General features: G+C 41.1%; 1 protein-coding gene across 2 annotated transcripts in view; it reads right to left on the reverse strand.

The window, feature by feature from the left end:
- Positions 1–21,420, reverse strand: part of tnrc6c1 (trinucleotide repeat containing adaptor 6C1) — a 95,523-nt gene that overhangs the window by 12,918 nt on the left and 61,185 nt on the right. The window contains exons 1-15 of one of the 2 annotated variants that reach the window (XM_036561523.1): positions 18,759–18,883; positions 15,016–17,433; positions 12,259–12,453; positions 10,574–10,737; positions 9,902–9,979; positions 9,248–9,305; positions 8,307–8,455; positions 7,708–7,839; positions 6,111–6,254; positions 4,710–4,829; positions 4,454–4,537; positions 3,318–3,552; positions 2,587–2,751; positions 1,858–2,046; positions 470–619 (exon numbers count right to left, since the gene is read on the reverse strand). In XM_036561523.1, the coding sequence (XP_036417416.1) occupies positions 470–619; positions 1,858–2,046; positions 2,587–2,751; positions 3,318–3,552; positions 4,454–4,537; positions 4,710–4,829; positions 6,111–6,254; positions 7,708–7,839; positions 8,307–8,455; positions 9,248–9,305; positions 9,902–9,979; positions 10,574–10,737; positions 12,259–12,453; positions 15,016–17,433; positions 18,759–18,783 (4,306 nt within the window). In that variant the 5' untranslated portion in view covers positions 18,784–18,883. Of the gene's footprint in view, positions 1–469; positions 620–1,857; positions 2,047–2,586; positions 2,752–3,317; positions 3,553–4,453; positions 4,538–4,709; positions 4,830–6,110; positions 6,255–7,707; positions 7,840–8,306; positions 8,456–9,247; positions 9,306–9,901; positions 9,980–10,573; positions 10,738–12,258; positions 12,454–15,015; positions 17,434–18,758; positions 18,884–21,420 lie in introns of those variants that run through there. The other variant, XM_036561522.1, reaches the window with a different exon arrangement.

A 21,420-nucleotide genomic window follows, 5' to 3' on the forward strand; every position in this document is an offset into this window, starting at 1 on the left:
TAAGACCTTTGTACAAAAAGGTCAGATTTGTTTTTGAGTCTAATTCCTTCCAGTGAAGTTAGTGTTCAGGTGGATTTGATCTGCTCATCAGAGGCTTCTGCACAAACTACTGGAGTCCATTCAGCTCGAGTGTGTGCAGCGATTAAAGCAGAAAGAGGGGAATACTGTACCAAAGAAATTCTGAAATTCAGATGTATTTCAAAGACTTTTCACTCAGATTGTTATGCTGATTTTCAGTAGTGGTTTCAGACTTTTGGACTCCCACTGTACATGAAACAACCAAACACAGCTATGAGAATCATTAGATACTGTTAACCGCTATGAGAAAGAAGAATCATTATAACTGAAAACGTCTCACTCGTCTCTCTGAACTACATCAACTCTTGGAGATTCACATAAAATGCTCTACGACCAAAATCTGCTAAATCAGTTTCTCATTTCAAACACATTCTCTGTCATGTGTTCTCACCTCCGCTTCGGTCTCTGAGCAGGTAGCGATTCACATCCTGAATGTTGGTGTTGATTGTAGGGCCGCTGGGAACACTTCCTGGGGTGACGTTGGGGTCAGTCTCAGGGTCAATGTTCTGCAGTCCTTTCCAGGGCACTCCTGGGCAGAACTCTGACAGATTCCAAAGACAAAACTTGTTTTATGAGGTTCAATCAGTGATGACAAGGTGATGCAGATAAACGTAAAGACCCTGCACATTTAGTTTTTAGTTTACATTGTGTTGAATATGTACACTACAGCCACTACATTGTATGTAAATTTCATGATGAATAGACCAAAAGAAATGACCAAAAATGACTTGGAAAAAAGTCTGGTTCCATTGACTTACATTGAAAGTATATATAAACAAAGTTGTTTTTTGCCTGGTAAAAATGTTCTTCTTTATGATGAAAATTTTATTATAACACCAATCTAGATATTACTTTTAGTAGACCTTCATTCTGGATATTGAATTTATTAGAACAAAGATATTCATTTTCTTACGACTTCATTCTAAATACTGAGTTTTTTTTTACATCAGTCTAGATAATAAGTTCATTAGACCTTCTTTCTTGATACTGATTTTAATACAACTTCATTTTTGATGTTCTACAGCTTTTTCAGTCATTTTAGAATCATCTACAGCTCTGTTCATTATACCTAACTCATTATTTAGAGATTGCATGATATCACTGATACACTATTTTTCTTTAAAAACTACTAAGCTTTAAGTTGAACTGTTCTACATTTTTACATACCATACCGAAACTACTCAACCACTTGACCACTATTCCCCTGCTGTTATTTTCAGATATTACGATGCAGTTACTGATGTTATCGTTTGACCTACTTGCTGCATGTTTTGCGATGCTCCAAGCAATTCTGTTTTATTTCAGGCTAGATTTGTGACAGGTCAAATTCAGATTCATTGTTCCCTCTGATATCCGCTCCAGAATTTTCTGCTGATCAGCTTGATACCTGGTGTTGGATCAGCACCATTTCTACTAACTCTATCTCTTCAATTTTTAGAACTTCCTGCAAATTAGTTGAAACTTTTAAACATGTGAAGTAGTACATCACAGCAAAATCATTTTACAGCAACAAAATTGTTTTTATATTATTGAAAAAAGTGATTTCAAACTTTTCAACAGCAGTATAATAAAATAAGCTAACACATCCTCTACGGAGAATGCATAATTATTGTTTAATTGCTGAATTTAACATATTGGAGAAAAATGAAACACAAAATGTGGACATTTTGACTTAATTTCATTTAGAAAATCAGCAAACCAGTTTATTTGACATGGGGTGTTGAAACATCTGCATACAACTGTACTACTGTATGCTGTGTAAATCGGATATTGACTGACCTGGCGGCCAGTTGATGTTGGTCCCATTGGAGATTTTGTCGTTAGCGCTCTTGTTCTGGCCCCAGCTGTCCGGGGGCACCAGCGGGCTGGCCGGAGATTCAGAGCTGGAGATCAGGTTATAAGGGCTGTAGGAGTCGTCCAGAGAGGGCTTACCTGGAGGGCCGAGATTAGGCCCTGCAGAGATGGCACCTGGGGGGGAGGGACAAACACATTCATATTGAGCCCTTTAACCAATCTGTATGACACTTTACATAACACTACTGTTTTTATATACAACATAACTTATATAGACAGCAGAACATTTCAGTTTTTTTTCAATATTTACAGCATTTTCAAAAAGGCAAATGTGTAACAGAAAAATAAAATATGTAACATGTCATTGCACAACAGAAGTGCAAGAAATGCATATTATATATAAACAAGTCAGATTTAGTTACAACCTAATCTCTATTACTGAAACTACACAGATAAAAACTTCCTTCTTGATGTTATACAGCCTTCCCAGTTGAATAGAACTAGCATACTGGTAACATTTTATACATATATCTGCAACCAAACTCATTTTATATTATTGAAAACATTGATACCAAACGTCTGATCTGTAATTCTGTGCTCTTCATTAGGTAAACAGAAATGTGTTTATAGTATATTTGTAATAAACAGTAATAAAATAAAACTAAAGTAATAATATAATAAAAGTAATAAAATAAAGCTCTGTGTTGACTGTACCATGCTTGCTAAGACTAGGCTCCATGGGGGAGGAGTTTCCAGAGAGGTTTTCCATAGAGTTGGGGTGTGTCCACTGTGACAGGCGTGACTGAGGCTGAGGAGAATCCTTCATGGACAGACCGCCCACCTCCATGCAGTTTACATTCATGTTAGGGTTCAGTCCAGCTAGGCAGAAAAATACAGAAGAATCTCTCAGTGAAAGCACTTATTCACAAATATAGTAAGCACTGACAAAAAAACTGGAAACAAAGCAAAGCAACAGCTTTTCTCTTAAAGTGACGTCTCAAAGAAGGTAAACTTCTTATTCACTTTAATGGTGGATGGGCATTCTTGGAATGCTGGCATAGCCGGCTAAATGAACAGAAACAGACGGACAGGCAGATGAGCTAGCTTGATAAATCAGTTATGTGAATTAGGTTAGCTTTCGCTTGGTTGTTAGCTTTCACTTGCTAAGTTTCTCCAATTCAAAGAGAGTCTGACTGTGTTTTTTAACACTGTGTGGGCAATACAAGCCACATCAGCCTTGTGACTGGTGAAGGTAATGCCTATGTAAGTTTTGGCTAAGATTAGAACTGCTCAGTTTACACAGAAAGGGGAGAATTTTTAGGACACTGGAACTTTACAGGACACAATTTATACATATATTTTGCGAACCTAGAAAAGGAAATTAACCTATGTCTATATTTTTGTAATTATTTTCAGAGAAAAGTATCGCAGACTTCAGCACTCACAGAGAGCATAGGGGGAGAATGAGTTTGGAGAAGACTGCGGCTCTTTGGTCTGCAGGTCAGAGACGGTCAGGCCCGGTGCCTGTGGGGCAGGAAAGGAGTCCAGGGCAGATTTTCCTGCCCCTGGGTGCAGGCTTGGGTGGGAAGGGGGAGGCTGCTGCTTCATCAGCAAAGCCTGGGCCAGCTGCCGCTGGTGCTGCTGGATCTGCTGCTGCATGTTATTGATTGTACGTGCAACCTGTCGCAAACACAAGAACAACGATGAAGAACACATACACAGAATTAAACAGCCCATATCAAACGGGCCATATTATTATTTTCTCTTGTGCAAGAGTACAAACACTGTTAAGGTTTTAAACCATACAGTTCACAGTCTAATTCGTATAATCCATATATGGGAACTAAGCTATAAAAACAGCCTGTTTTGAATTCATTGTTCTTTGATGTCACAAAACCAACTAATTTACATATATCTGCATATTCAGCCTGCAGCAGTTTTTGCCTCGCATTGAAGTTATAAGGGGTGACTGCTTTTGAGGTATAAAAACGAGGTACAGCCAATCAGAACAGAGCTTATGTACATAAATCATTAATTCTAAAGAAAGGTTTGAAAATGGTCATGTAAAAATTAATTATGACTGTTTTGGTACATAAACCCCCAAACAAACATCAGAAAAGGTCCCCAGGAAGAAAAAAATATACAAAACAATTCTGGATGTGGGGCTATCAAACTTCATAATAAAATGAACAGTTAGTAGGTCATTATAATTCTACACTCCCAGCAAATACACATATGCTTTCTGCTTCATGATCAGGCTTCAGTTCAGACATGTGGCTATCTGGATAACATTTACAGAGCAGATTTATCTCCTCCCTTCCTCAGATGCATCTCCTATCATCCATTCAGTCACTACAGAATTACACCAAACCTTATATAGACCATCAAAGCCATTCGATATAGTTTTTTAATGTATGAAATATTGTATAACATGCCAAATGTTAAAAACTTCAAAAGAAGGCAAAGAGTTTTGACAGTGTTAGTAAAAACTGGTTTTAAGTAAGTGATGTGGTCGCTCTTTTGCTCGAGTGAAGCATGGACAGGTCAGCTTTGAGAGGAAGTGGTAAAACCATTAGCTCACTTGCTGCTCTTGTTGTCTGATGGGGCCGGAAACGTTACGTTGCGCCTGCAACATCTGCTGCTGAATTTGTAAACGCTGGTATGCCTGTACAGAAACACACAGTACAGCTTTTTAACATTTAAAGCGCAACAATGCAACAACCTTGAAAAGAGCAAAGTGGTCTAAAGGCATCAGTTTACTTCAGACTTCTTTCTCTGACCTTGAGGTCAGTGAACAGTGACTGAGAGGTGCAAGACCGCCCCCTGCTGGAACTCACCAGTTGCAGCTGGTAAAGTTGGTTCAACAGGGTCATATGCTGAGGGTTTATTGGTGAGGTCAAAAGTGCAGGGTTGAGACCAATGTTTTTTGCTGCAAACTGTAAGAGCTGTGCTTGAACCTGCAGGTAAACAAAAGAGAGTGAAATTCACTACATTGTACTGTACAGGACTTTCTTTGGGCAAAACTGTGACAGACTTTGAGTAATCAAAGGCTGGATGACCAAGATATGATTTAGAAACATACAGCTGTGTGCAAACGTTTGGGCACCCCTGGTCACATTACAGGTTTTGTTGCTTTTCTAAGTGACCATAAGGTTCACCCTCAGAGAACACACTTCTGCACATTCAAATACACAAATATTGTTTTTCTGCTGAATTTAACAGTAAAATATACAACATAAAATATAGCCTGTGCAAAAGTTATTTTACATTTTTGTATCTTATTTTTTTTCCAATATGTTTAACTCAGCAAATAAATAGAAACTAGTTTTTTAGGTCACTGTACACTGTAAAGACCAAAAAATTATAGAAAATGTACTGGCAGTTTTTTCTGTTATTTTACAGTTTTTCTTCATGAATTAAATAGATATTTTCCGTAAATTAACAAATTTTTCTTTTTCTTTTTTTTTTTACAGAATATCTTCTGTTATTTTGCAGAGTAGTCTTATGTCATCACTTAAACAGATTTTTTCCGTGAATTAATGTTTTACATAAATTAATGTTTCCTGTTATTTTACAGTCTTCCTTCATCAGTTAAACAGTGTTTTCTGTAAATTGTTTTTCATTTTATTAACTGTTTTCATTTTTTGTTACTAAATGTCTTCCTTATGTGATTAATTTTTTACCATGTAGAGGGCATGTCAACTTATTTTCACTTAGAAAATCAGCAAAATGTAATTTGACGAGTGTTCAGAGTGTAGTTTGCATATAAACCCTTATTAAAAGGCATCTGTTCTTATTTGGCGAATTCTATCCCTATTGTACTTGCAGCTTTTCATTCAAAACACAAATTGACTCGTGTGGCAGACTGATGTGTAGGGCTGCAAAGGTCGACAATGTCCATAATTTTAATAAATAAAGATTTTTATTGTTGATGGGGCATTTACTGAACTAACAGTGCTTTAAAATGCTCATAGGAGCTACATGGACATTCTGACAGATGGAAATATATTACAGGATGTGTAGGGGCGATATGGCTTCTGCTGTTTCTCTAAAATGCTCTGTAACATAGGGAAGGCTCCCTAGTGCAGAACAAACCATTAAGCACATAAATGGTTAAAGAGCCATTTAAGCACGCAAGTTGTTCTTTGAGTGTTCATGGTTTTATATAGAACAACTGTCTTTACTAAAGAACCATGGAAGAACAAGCGCAGAGCGCATGTTTTGTGTCTTTGTGGTACCTGAGGGGAGAGAAACTGAGGCACTTGAGCGCGTAGACTAGGCTGGGAGGAGTTGAGAGGTGGCACTGTCGGCTGAGGAGGAGGCTGCTGCTGCACGGCCCGTGTTTGTGCTGTTCCACTACTGCCAAACATTCCACTCTGCATCTGTACACATACATACAAAAAGCCAGTATGAGGAAACAACCCATTTCAGATCTTTGGTCCCAGTATCATTCCTCTATAGCTTATGCTCAAACTTTTATCTGGTGAAGCATTATAGTTTGTAATTACAACCAGGATTAAAATCAACATGAACTGGAGATCATTGTGCATTCTCTTTCTATGATGCATTCCCAAATGAAAGATTGAATCAAGAAGGGTCTCTGAGCTATCTGGGCTTTTTCTCTCAATGATAGGTGAGAGTGGTGGGAGGGTGAGGTGAGACATGATATTATTGGTTAAAATGATTTTTCCCTCCTGTTGGTGCATGATGATGTAATCAAAATAAAATGCTTTCAAGGTGGGCAAAAGAAGAAAAAGATCAAGTCTGATTTTAGGTTGACTTCAAAGGGGCCTTGTTGGACTAAAACTACTGTTATCATGTGATGCAGCATTCCATATGTGTCAAACACAAGGGCCAAGTCAGGCCCGTGACACAGTTCTGTTCGGCCCTCAAAGTTATCTTAATTTTCCTTTCTTACTCGCCTGTTTCACCCTGACGTGCATTACAGTCCCCAGCACGCACTGCAACATATTGTGCGTTCTGACCCCCTTTTCCCAAGAACAGATGCCTGGTGTAAAGTTCAAGCAAACAGGCAATTTAAAAAAAAGAAATACCTAAAACAATTTAGTTTTATTTAGAATTACTTTTGAATAAGTATTCAACGCCTATTTTGCTGTTGCAGTTTTGTCATATTTTGAATAAACAATGGCAAAATGTTACACAAACATTAAATAAAAACACAGCCGGCCCACGGATCTGCTCAGATTTTTTAATATGGCCCTTTTCGTGGTTGAGTTTGACACCCCTGCAGTATTCTGTGGTGCAGCATGTCACCCTCAGTCTCACTGGCTTGACAAAATTTATGGTTTTATATTGTCTTCATTTTTTTAACGTTCTCTTACTACAATACCCAGGAAATTCTATTACTACAATATCCTGCAAATGCATCATACAACCTTTAAGAATCAGATGCCAGAGACAAGTTTCCTTACCCATTCAGGTAAAGAAAAGCCAAACTGAGGTAAGATATCTAGATAGCAGATTACCCTGCTAATTTAGTTTTCAGTTGGTCATCCTCCTCATCTTATAAGTCATTTGAGTAATCCATTCTCTCCAGTTACTACAATTATATGGCTACAATAATATAGCAGTAACAGTAATTGCCCACCTTCAAGCTACATCGTCAGAAGATTTTCCTAATCTTTAAACTTAAAATCTCACTCTAGAGACTACGGCAGCACGTAAGCGTGTAAGTTGGCATGTTAACAATAGATGCAGTGAAGCTAGGATAACCTGAGATCCAGGTTTAGGATTACGATTAAATCAGTGAAAGAAGCAATGTCAAACATTCCCTGGTGTGTTTAAATTTGCTGATTTTTATTTTCTCTAACTCACCTGTCTGTTGTTCAAGTTTTGCATGGCGACCCCGAGGCCCTGGCCGGGGAGGGCAGCACCGGCCAACGGGAGCTTCAGGCTGGGAGAAGGCAAAAATGGTGAAGTTTGGGCATCGTCCGCTAGTCCACCATCCTACAGTGAGAGAAGAATAACATCGCATATTTATCTCCTAGCTTTATACATCTCTTTTGATTTAATAATTTTGGTTTATATTTTAGGCTGTCCTAACCCTGTGCATTACATTCATTTTGAAACTGTTCAAAAACCATAAAATTTCATTTTTATTCCAAATTACACATGGCTCATCTAAATGCCTGATTAAGTAAACAAAGACTAAGATGAGTTTAGACACTGCTATAGCCCACGTGTCAAGCTCCAGTACCTCGTGGGCCAAAACACTGCCTTCTTAAACAGACCCGATTCAGCTCATCAGCTAATCAGCAAGACCTTTATGAACTGAATTCAGAGCATTATTAGATGAGGGTAAACACTGATCTCTACAGCACTTTGGCCTGTAAGGCTCCGAGTTGGACATTCCTGGTATAGTCAAATAACCACATCTATTCCCATCACAGACGAAAAAGAATGTGGGGGGATACCTTATCCAGGAAGGGGGCGCGGTCTGAGGAGGATTCTTTGGAGATGACTGAAGGCCTGCAGCCCATTGGTTTGTTGACGAGGCCGTTGTTGTAGTCAGAGATTCCCATCCCCCGCTTATCCAGTTCAGTCTTTTTCTCTAGCAGGGCGCCTGAAACAGAAACGTATACTTAGTGTACGTTGTACACTATTTAAACCTTATGCTTAAGTGTATTAACTGTGTGTATTGCTGTTTCCTGTGGTGTTTGAATGCTGTCTGTCATGATTTATTGTTAAAGGCAGGATATGACAAGGGCACAACCAATATAACGACTGGCAAATAAAACTAATATTAACATTTCATGGATTTACTGGCATCAAGAAATAAATCTCACAAAAAAAGCACTGATATGGTTTTGAAGTTACATGTTTTATATTATAACTAACCATATAACAATGTTACTACATTATAATAACCCTGTAATGTAGGGTTATTGCGAATAGTGGAACTGATCGAATGATAAATTTTAAACAATGTGTCGTGTTATATGAAGCTGTTTCGCAGGCTGGATGTGGCCTGTGGGCCGGTAGTTTGAGACACCTGCTCTAATATTGGGAAAACAGCTTTCCTGAGGATTTTAATGGCCTTATTACTGATTACTAGTCACAATTCACAGTTGACAGCTGACAAAAACATCAATCAGTAAATTACATTTCATGAAATATATTATGCATACATTTAACCCAACCCAGAAGGATAAGCGGTTTAGAAAATGTGTGTGTGTGTGTGTTTATATCAGCTAACTATATAAACATATCATTTATCAAAAATTTTAACTCCTTAAAATCAGTATTGTATCAAAATGTTTAGATCGGCTGTGCCCTGAAAGTTAGAAGTTCGTGGTACTTTGTATGCAAGACAAGGCAAGTGTTTTCATTTTCAAGTGAATCTGGTATGACGTACTCATGGCCTGGTCCAGGTTCATGTTGTTGCTCTTCAGAGCCTCCTCTGCAGGGTCTCTCTGTACACACAAAACACAAAAATGTGTGAGAATGAGTAAGAAAAAATCATCAGGATCCACTCATCACATGTTGCGTCATTTTGTTATTAACAGTATCTAACCTATTACAGCATTTTACTTTTCCCGAGATCCACTTTGTGTCATTTGTGTGGGTTTGTGTACCAAAGACAGTTGTAATTAATTGTTACATAACCAATTCCAACCTCCCTTTAACCTGTAAACAGGCTATTTCTGTGACTGTGCCTTTAACAGAGATATAGGTGAAGCAGCTTTGCTCTGATTGTCTGTCTCGTTCAAAAAAAGCAGTCCGGACTGCAACACTCTTTATAACCTCAGAGTGACTGGATGAGACTAAAGTGCTGTAGGCTGAATGGATGTATATACGTAAATGTGTTGGTTTTCGTGACACCACGAGAACTCAAAACAGTCTATTTTTGCAGTTTAACGACTGTGTGAACAGGGAGTGAATGATATGTGTTGAATCTTTAACATATTTACACACTATTTATTTAATAAATCTAGTTTTCCAAGATATGGACCCTTTAATGTACTGTAGCAGTATAGTCAATAAAAAATAACCATTAAATGGTACTCACAGGGAAGCCCATGTCAGTTAGCTGCTTTATCAGACGGTTCATAATCCAGGCATCGTCCTGTTTGTTAGGAACCTTACCCTTTCAGAACAGGAAGGAAAAAGAAGTTTCAGCTAAGAACGCAAGGTACTGTAATGTAAGCTTTGCCTTTATTAATGTTATGCTTAGAGCTGCATTCATTACAGTGCTGTTTAAAAAGAACAGCTGGGTGAAAACTGACAAACGTCCATTAGCATAGCTGAACTCAACATTCATTAGCATAGCTAAAACAGTAGCAGTTGCATCCTGCAGACTGAAATTTGTCTGTACTTTTGTCTATTTTTATAGATAGATCTAGATATAGATAACATTATGTAAACAGAAACCACATAAGTGATAACATTAGAGATTACATAAAAAACTTAATTGAAGGTGGCTGATGATGTAGCCATGCAGTTTGCATCATGCTAATTGGCGGTGTAAAAGCTTCCATTACTTTTTATCTACATTAACTTTGTACCCCCAGTGCTAAAACTACAGAAGCATGCTTCAAACACTAAATATGTCCCGGCTAATCAACTACGTTTGGAGCACTAGGGGTGGAGAACTGAGCAAATTAGTTTTTCAAACTCTTCCTTTAAGGGCATCACTCATAAGCAGTAAAAGAAGCAAAACACAGGATGGCTCCAGGCTGACCTTCTGTGGACCCTTCTTGGGCGGGTTCCCCCAAGAGCTGCAGGACGAGTTGCTCTCCTGAGAGGCCGTGCTGTTCCACATGTCACCCTCATCCTGCTCCCACTGCCCTGCCGACAGAGCCACATCCTCACCACCTCCCCAGCCATCTTGCATAGATTTAGGGGCTGGAGAAAAGAAACAGCACAACAAATAATGATAAAAAAGTTAACATGCTGGAACTGTTCAATGACACATCTCAGTGATTTAGGAATTCAAATCAAAATCTCTATGTTGAAAGAGAGTTAACTAATAGGTGGGTGTATTACATCCATTTCAACCGCAGAGGGCAGTATTGCTAAAAGAATTACAAAGAGAAATGGGCCGACATCTTACAGTGTTTTGAAAAGAGCCAGCTTAAGACTGGTGTGTTGACTGAGGTGGTCCTCTGTGTCCAGCTGGTCCATACTAACATCATCTGATCTAGGTTATGTCATTAGGTGCTGTTTAGGCAGCCTTTTGGTGAAACTACAGCTTATTTAACATTTTATTTAAGATCTAATTACATAGAGTAAAAAATGGTAAATCGCCAAGCCAGCTGGCTGTTTGGCTTTGTATATTTAACTAAAGTAGTTTTACGAGAGCCCCTTCATTGGGATCACTCAAGATTGTGCGAAGCAGAAAATGAAACCAACTTCTAAGACTGAACTTTGAAAGTGTGGAAAAACATCCCTACAGAAGCAAGTCTTGTGAAGAGCATGGAAGCTGTAATAAAGGTAAACGCTGGCGACACTATAAATACTCAAAAAATTATATTATACTTAGTTTTGGGGGGTTTCTGTGTGTTTTTCTGTTAAATAACAACAAACATAAATAACTTGTACTTAATTTTTGATTGAAAATTAAAAGAAAGAATTGTGGTTTCTGCCTTTTGAACAGTATTGTGTACTGAATTATGTTTGCTCACTAAGTGTTTATGTGGCTAACTTACCACCAATTGTGCCTTGCTCAAAGTAGCTAATGTGTGATAGCAAACATTTGCATGTAAAAACACTTTCTTAGTAATTATTAAATACTTATCAATCTGTTTCATCTATTTCAGTCCTGTAAGCAGTCTAAGTAACCACTTGGGTGATTTTTGCCATTGGAACAGAGTCTGTAACACCAGGTAGACCAGCTTAGAGGGGGGAGGGGGTTCTCCACGGTAGTACCACTAACACAAAAACTGAAATACTGAAAAAAACGTATACACTGATCGTTCTGGTGCAATATATACTGTTCTAAAATGATAGTTTGTGACTGTAATCTACAGGCAGAGCAGAACACAGTTAAAGAAATAAACCCCCTTATAAATAATAAACCTTTATCCCAAATAAACCTTTATCCCAAATGTAGTCAATCAGCCAAGATATGTTTAGACAAAAATTAACAAAACTACTAAAAACTGCAGTAGCGGCCACCCTAAAACTACAAATTCTGTATTTTTGTCCATTTTTATGCATAACAGTACGTAATGCGGTGTTATGAGCAAGTCTTAAAGATTATTTCACAACTCAACAATTTGGAATGCAGTTAGCTAAATGCTAACTAGTGTGCTGCTAGCTTTCATTACTTGTTAGTTACATTAGCCTCGTAACTCCTGTGCAAAAGTTCAGACACCAGTCATATCTTGGCTGATCCATAATACGTTTCAGCTGGCAAAGACCAACCTGACTTGCAGGGGGCAGATCCTTGCGGCACGTTGCCTCGACTATAGCTTTCAGGGCTGCCGTCTCCCCAACCACCGCAGCCTCCAGGCGGTTTACCCCAGGCTGATGTGCCATTGTCCACACTCACTGCAGGGGCCGCTGGCTCTCCCCATGAGGGCTCAGTTTTGGAGTGGACATTCGACTTCTCGCCCCATCCTGCAAAGAGACACAGGCAAACTCTCAGGGCCGATGACCTTATCATGACTTGGTCTACATTCTGCAAGAGGCACTTGACATGGAGCCTTATGGTAAGTTCTTCGTTCAAAAGGGCAGACAGTGCAAATGTGTTGGAACTGCTGAGGTTTAGAGGTGTGTAGAGAAGCCTAAGCCAAGCTTATTCAATACAATTAAATTATTTAAAAGGTTAGAAAATGTGCTGTCTGCAGCTTTAAGATGTACTAAAGCAAATCATATTTGTCTCTTCAAAAAAAATTAATATCAGCTGCAGCACTTACTTTTCTATCTTCTTTAACATGGGCTTAAATGGTGACCTTGAGGTTAAACTAAAATACAACCGTAACATTAGACTGCAGATAAACTCATTGGTTGACATCCTACAGTTTTTTTTTGTTTTTTTTTCTTAAGTATTTTACTTCTTAATTTGTGGACATTTGTGCTTTATGATTAAGTTTTAAAAAATAATCCCTAACTCATTTTTACATGACCATTTCCCAATCTCTCTTTTTCCTTCCTCTCTTTCTCTCTCTCTCTCTCTATATATATATGTGTGGCTGTAGGCTGGCTAGGGGCCACGATTGGAGGACAGTATACTGCACATGATCTCTGAAGGCTTGCCCTAACCCACACTCCTGTAAACATACCGTTACTTCAGTGAAATAATGATTCAAGTAGAAGTGAAAGTATCTGTCCACACAATAGCTTGAAAAGAAGCACAAGACAAAAAACAACTGAGCCGCAGTGAAACTTCTTAGTACATCCAGTATCTACCAGTTAGGAACTTAAATCTCTCTTTTGTGCATCAACGTACATCAACATAATAAAAGGGACTACAAAAAAGTAGTTAGTTAAATGTTATGGACTGAAAAAGCAGATTCCTTTCGACACTAATATACTTCGGTCCAAGTAAAGGCATTACGAAATGAAAATACCCAAGAAAATACAAATCCATCAAAATGTTATTTGAGTAGACGTAACTGAGTAAACATAACCTGTCAACATCATAACTACTCAACATCGGGTTTACATTAATTACATCTGTAGATATGCTATTCACACATTCCTTCTCTAAACATTGCTCCTTAAATGGAACTGTGCGCATAAAGAGCTGAGCGCAGTCCAAACGGACGGCAGATGAAGCCTCTTTAATTCTTGGCACCAGTAGGCCTGAAGGGCAGCCCTAAGGATGCCAGGTCCAGACTGGCTTGGCAGAGTGGGTGTGGAGCAGGAGACGGGCAGCAGGGGGCGTCGGACCTGTTCCAACACCCGCTGAGGCTCTGTGTAACTGCTCACAGATGGCGACCCAACTCTAATTACACACTTCCTCCTATCTCAAACACAGTGCGTCTGACTGTTCTCACAGAGAAAAATGTAAACAGTATTTTCAATCCGACTGACCTATGATAAAACACCTCTCTTAGACCTTGCGTTGTTGGGAGAACAAAGGCTGACTTCCTTGCACGCGGGGGAGGGGAAATGCTTGGTTTAGCAGCTTTTGTTATAGTGCAAGTCAAAGGCAGGTATGAGAACGTCTAATCAGAGCTTGTGCAATACACATAAAATAAAACTAAGACCTCTACTTATTGCTTTTTCCAGATTTTTGATGGCCTGTCTATGTACGTTATTTTCAGTACGCTACTGATGCTAAAAAGCAGGGGTGGAGCTTATCTGCTTGGATAAGATGATGTAACTGACTCGCTAATATTTGCTACATAGCGTTTGGTTATCATGCAACATGCACTTATTTTTTTGGGGTAAGTAAAATTCTCAATCTATTTATAAATGTAAAGATACAGATCCCAAGTGTGGCACAGATCCCATCATCATCAAGCTGGATTGTGCCAGTGGAGCAGCATCTAGCTATAGTTTTTAGCATCTAAGTTAATCACAGTAGGCTTTAATCACTGAATTTCTTGGTCCTTAAGAAAGCTAACGAAGTGAAAATGTTAGTTGGGTGGTTTAATTGAAATGTGGTGTTGGAAAGACGTGAAATTCAAACCCCGTCTTTCATCTTTGTCGTTTCATTTCGAGAAAACCAACAAGAGCTTCCCCTCCTGGACGACTGCAGACATAAGCAATCGAATTCCTATAGCATTCTTAAAGCTATAACAATTAAGAGTAGATCTATTCGGGCTTTCTTAAAGACCTGGCAGTACAAAAAGTATTTAGTGCTGGTTTAAGAAACTATTATACATTTCCTTTGGATACAGAAATATCTATGGACCAGTATGAACTGTAAAGCATTCAGTCATAAATTAATTCTTCCGCTATAAATGAACACAATCACAATTGCACTTCTGGAAAATAAACACTACTTCGGCCCCACATGCATCTGTTGACACCATATGTGCCTGACAACTGTGGTAGCTGCAAAAGGTCCACCACCCAGCCTAACAAAAAAAAATAAAAATCTAGGGTAAACAATGTGTCTGCCTCCATTGTCCACTTCGACCATCAATGTCTTGCACAGTGCGATTAACAGAACACTTCCTCTCAGCAAGCTAAAAAAAACCCACACAAAAGACAAAGAAGTTCCCTTACCTGAAGCCATAACGGGTGCTCTGCTGTGAGGGGCCACAGTCTGATGAGGGCTTGCATTGTCAGGAGAGATATGGTTGTTGGCTCCGTTTGGCCCTCCATGGCCATGGCCCTGCATGTGTTGCTGATTATGGTGGGTATGGTGGTGATGATTGTTGGGAGGATTGTTGGCATTTCCAGGGCCTGTTTTACCCTGCATTCCAGGATTGTTCCTGTCCCAGAGGTTGACCGTCTTGTTATAACTGCTTGGATCGCCCCAAGCTGAGGTACCGTCGTCAATCTCCATCTTGCGTCGGATGGAAGGTGGAGAAGGTTCTTCCCAACCTGTTGGCTCTCCAACATGATTATGTTTAACTCCTCCCCCATTTCCTCCACTCCATCCAGAACTGTTCTGCTTGACGGAGCCAGGACCTCCCCATGAGCCTATGCTCCCACTACCACTATTGCCACTGCTGCCCTCCTGAGGCTTATTACTCCATCCCTGTGCTGGGGCAGAGGAGCGTTGTGTATCCCCCCAGCCTCCCCCAACTCCTGGGTTGGGTTTTCCCCATCCACGAGGGCCCTCCTTCCAGCTTGATCCCTCTCCATCCCAGGAAGAGCTGGATGGGCCATTCTTCTTCCCTTCTCCAGAGTCACCCCATTCACCACCAGACCCATTGTCTCCTCCGGATCCATTGCCCCATCCATGGGATTGGGGCTTGGGCCCCTCACCCCAACCCTGAGGTTTTGACTTGGCATGGGAGTCATCCCAGGTGGGAGACTTCTCTTCAGAGCCCCAGGACTGTCCACTTTTTTGCAGGTTGCCACTGTGGCCTCCAGGTGGGGGGTTGCCCCAGCCCCCAGGTCCAGTTGGGGGCTTCTTGGTACTTTGGGCGTCTCCCCACCCAGAGCCAGGTTGAGTTGGGGTCGGCATGGCTGTGCCCCATCCTGAAGTAGCTGCAGCAGTGGAACAGGGGCTCTCACTCTTGCCCCCAGAGTCAGGTCTGGAAGCAGTGCCAGATGTTGCATTGGCACTGCCAGGAGTTGCCGGTGGTCCTGCACTGGGTGTGCTTGAGGACGCACCCCATGCTTCGGTGCCAATGTCGTTCTTGCGATTTGAACGCGCGGCTTCCTCTGTCTCCCAGGCCGTATGTTGACGCACAGGGGTCTGGCCCCAGCCTGTGTTGCAAAGAACCCTTGGGTCCATGTCCTGGGCAGGAAGGAGAGGTGGGACCACATCTCTTGATGACCGGTCCCTCCTGTGAGAGTGTCCATCCATGCTATCGCTGCTTCCCTCACTAGCCGGAGCATTGGCTCCACTGCCCCAAGAACTGAGCTGCTGCTCTTGAGTGGGAGAGCTTGTAGATTCCCACCCTTTAGGCTCACTGCTGGAATGCTTGCCCCAGTCACCACTGGAGGAAGGCTGTCCCCAGCCAGTGGTGCCTGAAGCTGCTCCTTGACCCCAACCGCTCCCTGAGTCCCAACCCGAATCCTTGGAGCCACTGGCAGACTTGGCATCTCCATTGCCCCAGACTGATCCCTCCTCCCCATTTACCTGTGAAGTTCCGGTTGAAGGCTGGACAAAGGAGCCCATGCCCACTGGGGTGACACCCCAGTTGGACAGGCCATGCCCAGGGCTCATGGGCTCCTGCTTAGTGTGATTTGGTCCATCAGTGTTAAGGTTCTGAGGTTCGGAGCTAAAAGACACATTCGTGGACGGGGAGGAGTGTGGCTCTGAGGTGTCAGCAGGCACCATACCACCCCAGGCGCTGTTGCTGCCATTGCTGCCACTGGTGCCATTACCGGCAGAACTTCCATTGGCACCGCCCATATTGCCACTGCTGCTGGTGCCAGTGGGCGGCGCACCTGGTGGGCTACAGAGATTACTAGAAGGAGGGGGGTTGGATCCTCCAGAGCTGCCACCCACGCCGGTCCCTTCATGTCCTAGGACTGGCCATGCGGAGGGGTTGGCGTTGGGATTCAAGTTCAAGTTAAAGTTGGAGGAGCCCCAGGCCCTGGCTCCCATTGACGAACTGCTGCCATCACTCTTTCCATCCCCACCTCCGGCAGGAGAAGGGCCTGAGCCCCAGCCTCTGTTGGCCCCGCCTTGGCTGGAGAGGAGGCCGCCTGAGTGGCCGGTACTGGCTTTACTGGGATGATTAGCGGGAAAGTGGCCTTGCTGACCGGCCCCCGTGGCCATGCTCATGCTGTTTGTGCTGCTGTTGACGTCACCGGCACTCTCAGTGTCCGAGGGGCATCCTGCAGGAACGTGGCTTTCGCTGCGAGAAATAGAAGGCCACGCCTCGGTATCGCTTTCGTCTATGATCAGTTGATCCCAGCTGTTGCTGCTGGTTGTGGGTACAGTGGCACTGCGATTGGTGGATATATGTCCCCAGTGGGGGTTCTCATACTGCGCTGACTGGCCACTCTGTGGGGACAGCTCTGAAGAGAGAAAGAGTAAAATATGAATATTCGATGAACATATAAAAACTTGCAAATAAGAATGACAAGAACTGTGCTTGCGTATGTAATTATAAAAAATGTTTAATTCATCCTAAAATACTATAAATAACTATACAGTTCTGGATTTTGTACAATATATAACTCCACATTTCCTTAATATAATAAACAACGAGTGATATTAAGCCATGTCATACCAAGCCGATCAGAAACTACTATCTGTTGGATACTTAGACATTCATATTGCCTTTAAAACACATTTAATGAAAAAAAAAAACAAACGCAATAATGAAAGAATGCTAAACGTCCACAGACAGGATGACTGCAAAATAACTGCAGCTCAAGTACACACAGCATTTCACAGTTGTGTTACATACAGACCGTTTATCTAGGTCCTTGTAGCTGAAATGTACCAGCGGTTCTCCATGCTGGTTCACATGTATGTGCTGCAGCCATAATTTTGCACCGCCGTCACTGCAAACCTTTACTTCCATAACCACAGCCATGTCTGCAGGCCTGATGAGCGGAATGTGCAGTCTTCGCTTTCAAAGATTTCAATTTTAAACGGTGCACTGGCAAGACCAGAAACCGTTTAAATGCGCCTTATCGAGCCTAAGATCCCGGGACAATAATTGCCTGACGAGTGCCGCCCCACTTCCCTGGCACAGGTTCAACTCCGCTGCTGTTGTTTTCTTTTTGTGTGTTTGTTTTTTGTTTTTTTTTGTATGCCTTTTGCACGCGCAGACACGGTTGAGTACGTGCCGGATCTGAGGAAAGCAACAGCGTTCGTTCGCGCACTCCAGACAGGCTTCAGCCTCCAGCCTGCAGAAATCACTTTTAACCAGACATCAGACAAAAGCAGAGACGGAGTGTGTATGCAAGAGTGAACGAAAGAATGTAAGCGCTGAGAGGGAGAAAAATAGAAAGAAAAAGAGGGGGGAAAAAGGGTAGGGTGCTTCCGACACAAGTACTGTCCTTCTGGAGAGTCGCTGCGTAGCAAAAGGACGCCATTTTATCAAGCCTGAACCGGTGCCAAAAAAAAGCTTATTCAGTTTTTATGCATTAAAGCAAACAATTTATTTTTCAAGAGGCACAGTGAACCTGCACGCTCCCCGTTAAAGCACCGCCTCCCCCGGGTTTGCATTTTATTTGCAGTTGTTAGAACATTGCAAGCACAAAATACAGAAGCAGTGCTGCAGAGAGAGAGAGAAGAGGAGAAGAGAGCGGAGGAGGAACGGCTTATCATCTGGAAAGGGGTGGGGGGGTGGTGGAGGAGGGGTGGAAATGACGAAGAAGTGGAAAAGTACCTGAAGATAAAAGCCGCCCGACCATCCTCGCAGAAAGCTTTAGGTTTTGTGCGCAGTGCTAGCCATTCCTGATACAAATATGTCTCCCGCTCAAGCTTCACTTCAGTCGCTGCCAAAAAAAACCACAGCTCGGAGAAAGAGAGAAAGAGAGAGAGAGAGAGCGAGAGAGGGAGAGAGCGACCGCCCCGTTCGTCAGGATCCAACATCCAAGCCTGCGCTCCCTCGCTCCAGCCCTTTTATTTATAACTCTCGGCACTCGGAGAGCGGATTCAGTCTGAGAGTGCGCGGCGGGTGAAGGTTAAAGCGGAGAGGTGCTTTCATTGTGCCATCGCATGGGAGGGAAAAACAAACCAGGAAAAAAGAAAGAAAGGGAGAAAGAAAAAAGAAGGAAAGAAAGATAGAGAAAAAGGGAAATCCCTTTATGTCTTCTGTTTTCCATCCCCTTGGTCCTCTTTCATGCTTTAAAACTGTCACAAAATATTTAACCGAGACCCACTCGGGCTGCAATTAGCACGGCCGCTCACAATGGAGCTCCCTGAATAGCAGCACAAAGACAAAAGCAGCCCCGTCCTGGAACGTGTGGGCTGCGCTGGAATGAGTGCCCACCCTCCACCACCACGTTTTTATACAATGTCATATGTGTACACAAGACGTCACACACATTTAGACTGATATACACACACCACGCAGGTATCTACAGGTAATAATATGTCCCATATGTAATATACGCATATATATATATATATATATATATATATATATATATATATATATATATATATATATATATATATATATACATATATATATATATATATATATATATATAAATGCCGTAACAAATCTCCAAAATAACACTTTACTTCTAATGAACTTTTTAAAAAAAATTTTAATGAGGTTTTTTTCTGACAGCAGCTATATATATATATATATATAAGTTTACACATGCTGTAACACACTTTGGACTTTTTTTAATGCACAGTTACTTATTATTCTCTGAATTTAATATAATCTGAAGAAAAAAAAAAACATTAATGTGGCCTGTGCAAAAAGTATGCTATTTTATGCATCTGTCATCTTTTCCAACATGCTGAACTCAGCACTAAAATTAGCAGAAAATGCCACATTTAAGCGTTTTCTTTACAGAAGATGTTTATCTTTAATTTCGAAAATCAACATAACATTTAATCTGACTGGGGGTGTTCTCACCTTTACATATGACTGTACACAGTACTGTGCAAGTTTAGGCATCTGAGATAACTACATTTATCTGGGCAGTGTGCATGTATTTGCTCAGAAACACACTAATATTAACATAAATATAAAGAACATTACTACAACAATACTGATTTTATGTATGTCAGTATTTTTGTTTAACCACTTCCAAAGTTTTCCTCGAGGAAGCCCTGTATTATTCGTAGTTATCGCCCAGTTCGTCCAGCCTAGTTTGGATACTCAATACGTCATTAAATTAAATAAATAAATCATAAATAAATATTATATAAAATAATATTTATAAAAATATTTATAAATATATTTTAACTTTTAATAAAAGAGAGAGAGACAGAGAGAGAGAGAGAGAGAAAGAGAGAGAGAGAGAGAGAGACAGAGAGAAAGAGGGAGAGAGAGCACTACAGTATGTGCACGAGAAACAGCATTAACACACCAGATCACAGTCGCACTGACACAGGCAGGTGGCCAAGAGCTAAACATCTCTACAGAGAACGACTGACCTGAACAGGAGAGGGGGAGGGGGCGAGAGAGAGAGAGAGAGAGAGAGAGAGAGAGAGAGAGAGAGAGAGACAGACAGAGAGAGTACAAGAGAAAAAAAGAAAAAAAAAAGAAAAGAGTTAAGAAAAAGAAAGAAGGAATAGAAGGGAAAAAAGAGAAGAAGAGAGCAAAAGAGCAAAACAGAACACGAGAAGACAAAAGAAAAAGAAAGCAACAGAGAACAGGAGAAAAATGTAAAGAGAGAGAGAGAGAGAGAGAGCACAAGGGAGACAGAGAGAGTAAGACGGAGCAAGAGAGGGGGAAAAAAGGGGGAAAAAGAAAGAGAGAAAGGGGAAGAGAGGAAGAGAAAGAGAGAGAGTGAGAGAGAGTGTGAGGGAGGAGGGGGTGGGGAGAGAGAGAGCTAAAGGATGGCATTGTTTACAGATGATCTGAGTGCCTCCTGTACACACAATACGCCAAAGTCCACAGAGAACAGACTCTTATTATACACTGAATTCACTGCCAGCTTTACTGCAGCCAAACACGCAGTGATGTAATCAAAGCCTCATTACTGATTAAATCAGGGGTGTTGCTGGGTTTCATACACGGAGGACACAGCGAAGAAACTAAACTACCTGAAACAAGTCAAATACATCAGCAGCTGATAGATTACTCACTGATAAACTGAAAACTGACATATTTAATTGGTCTGATATCAAAATCACAGAAGATGATTACCAATAGTTTAGCGTGCGTAGCTGGCGGTGGGCATTTCCCTTCTTCAAGGGAAAGAAAAATGAACGTTTTTTTGGAATTACCCCTAATTGCTTTATAACATCTGTGATAAAAAGCCATTACATTTTGATAGAATCAATAATTTTGTCTTTTAAACGGTATGATATGGTGAATCTTGCTTAATATTGGCAGAGACTTGAACTAATAAGGTAAAAAG

This window comes from Colossoma macropomum, unplaced genomic scaffold (genome assembly GCF_904425465.1).
Source record: "Colossoma macropomum unplaced genomic scaffold, Colossoma_macropomum, whole genome shotgun sequence".
Classification (NCBI taxonomy): Eukaryota; Metazoa; Chordata; class Actinopteri; order Characiformes; family Serrasalmidae; genus Colossoma; species Colossoma macropomum.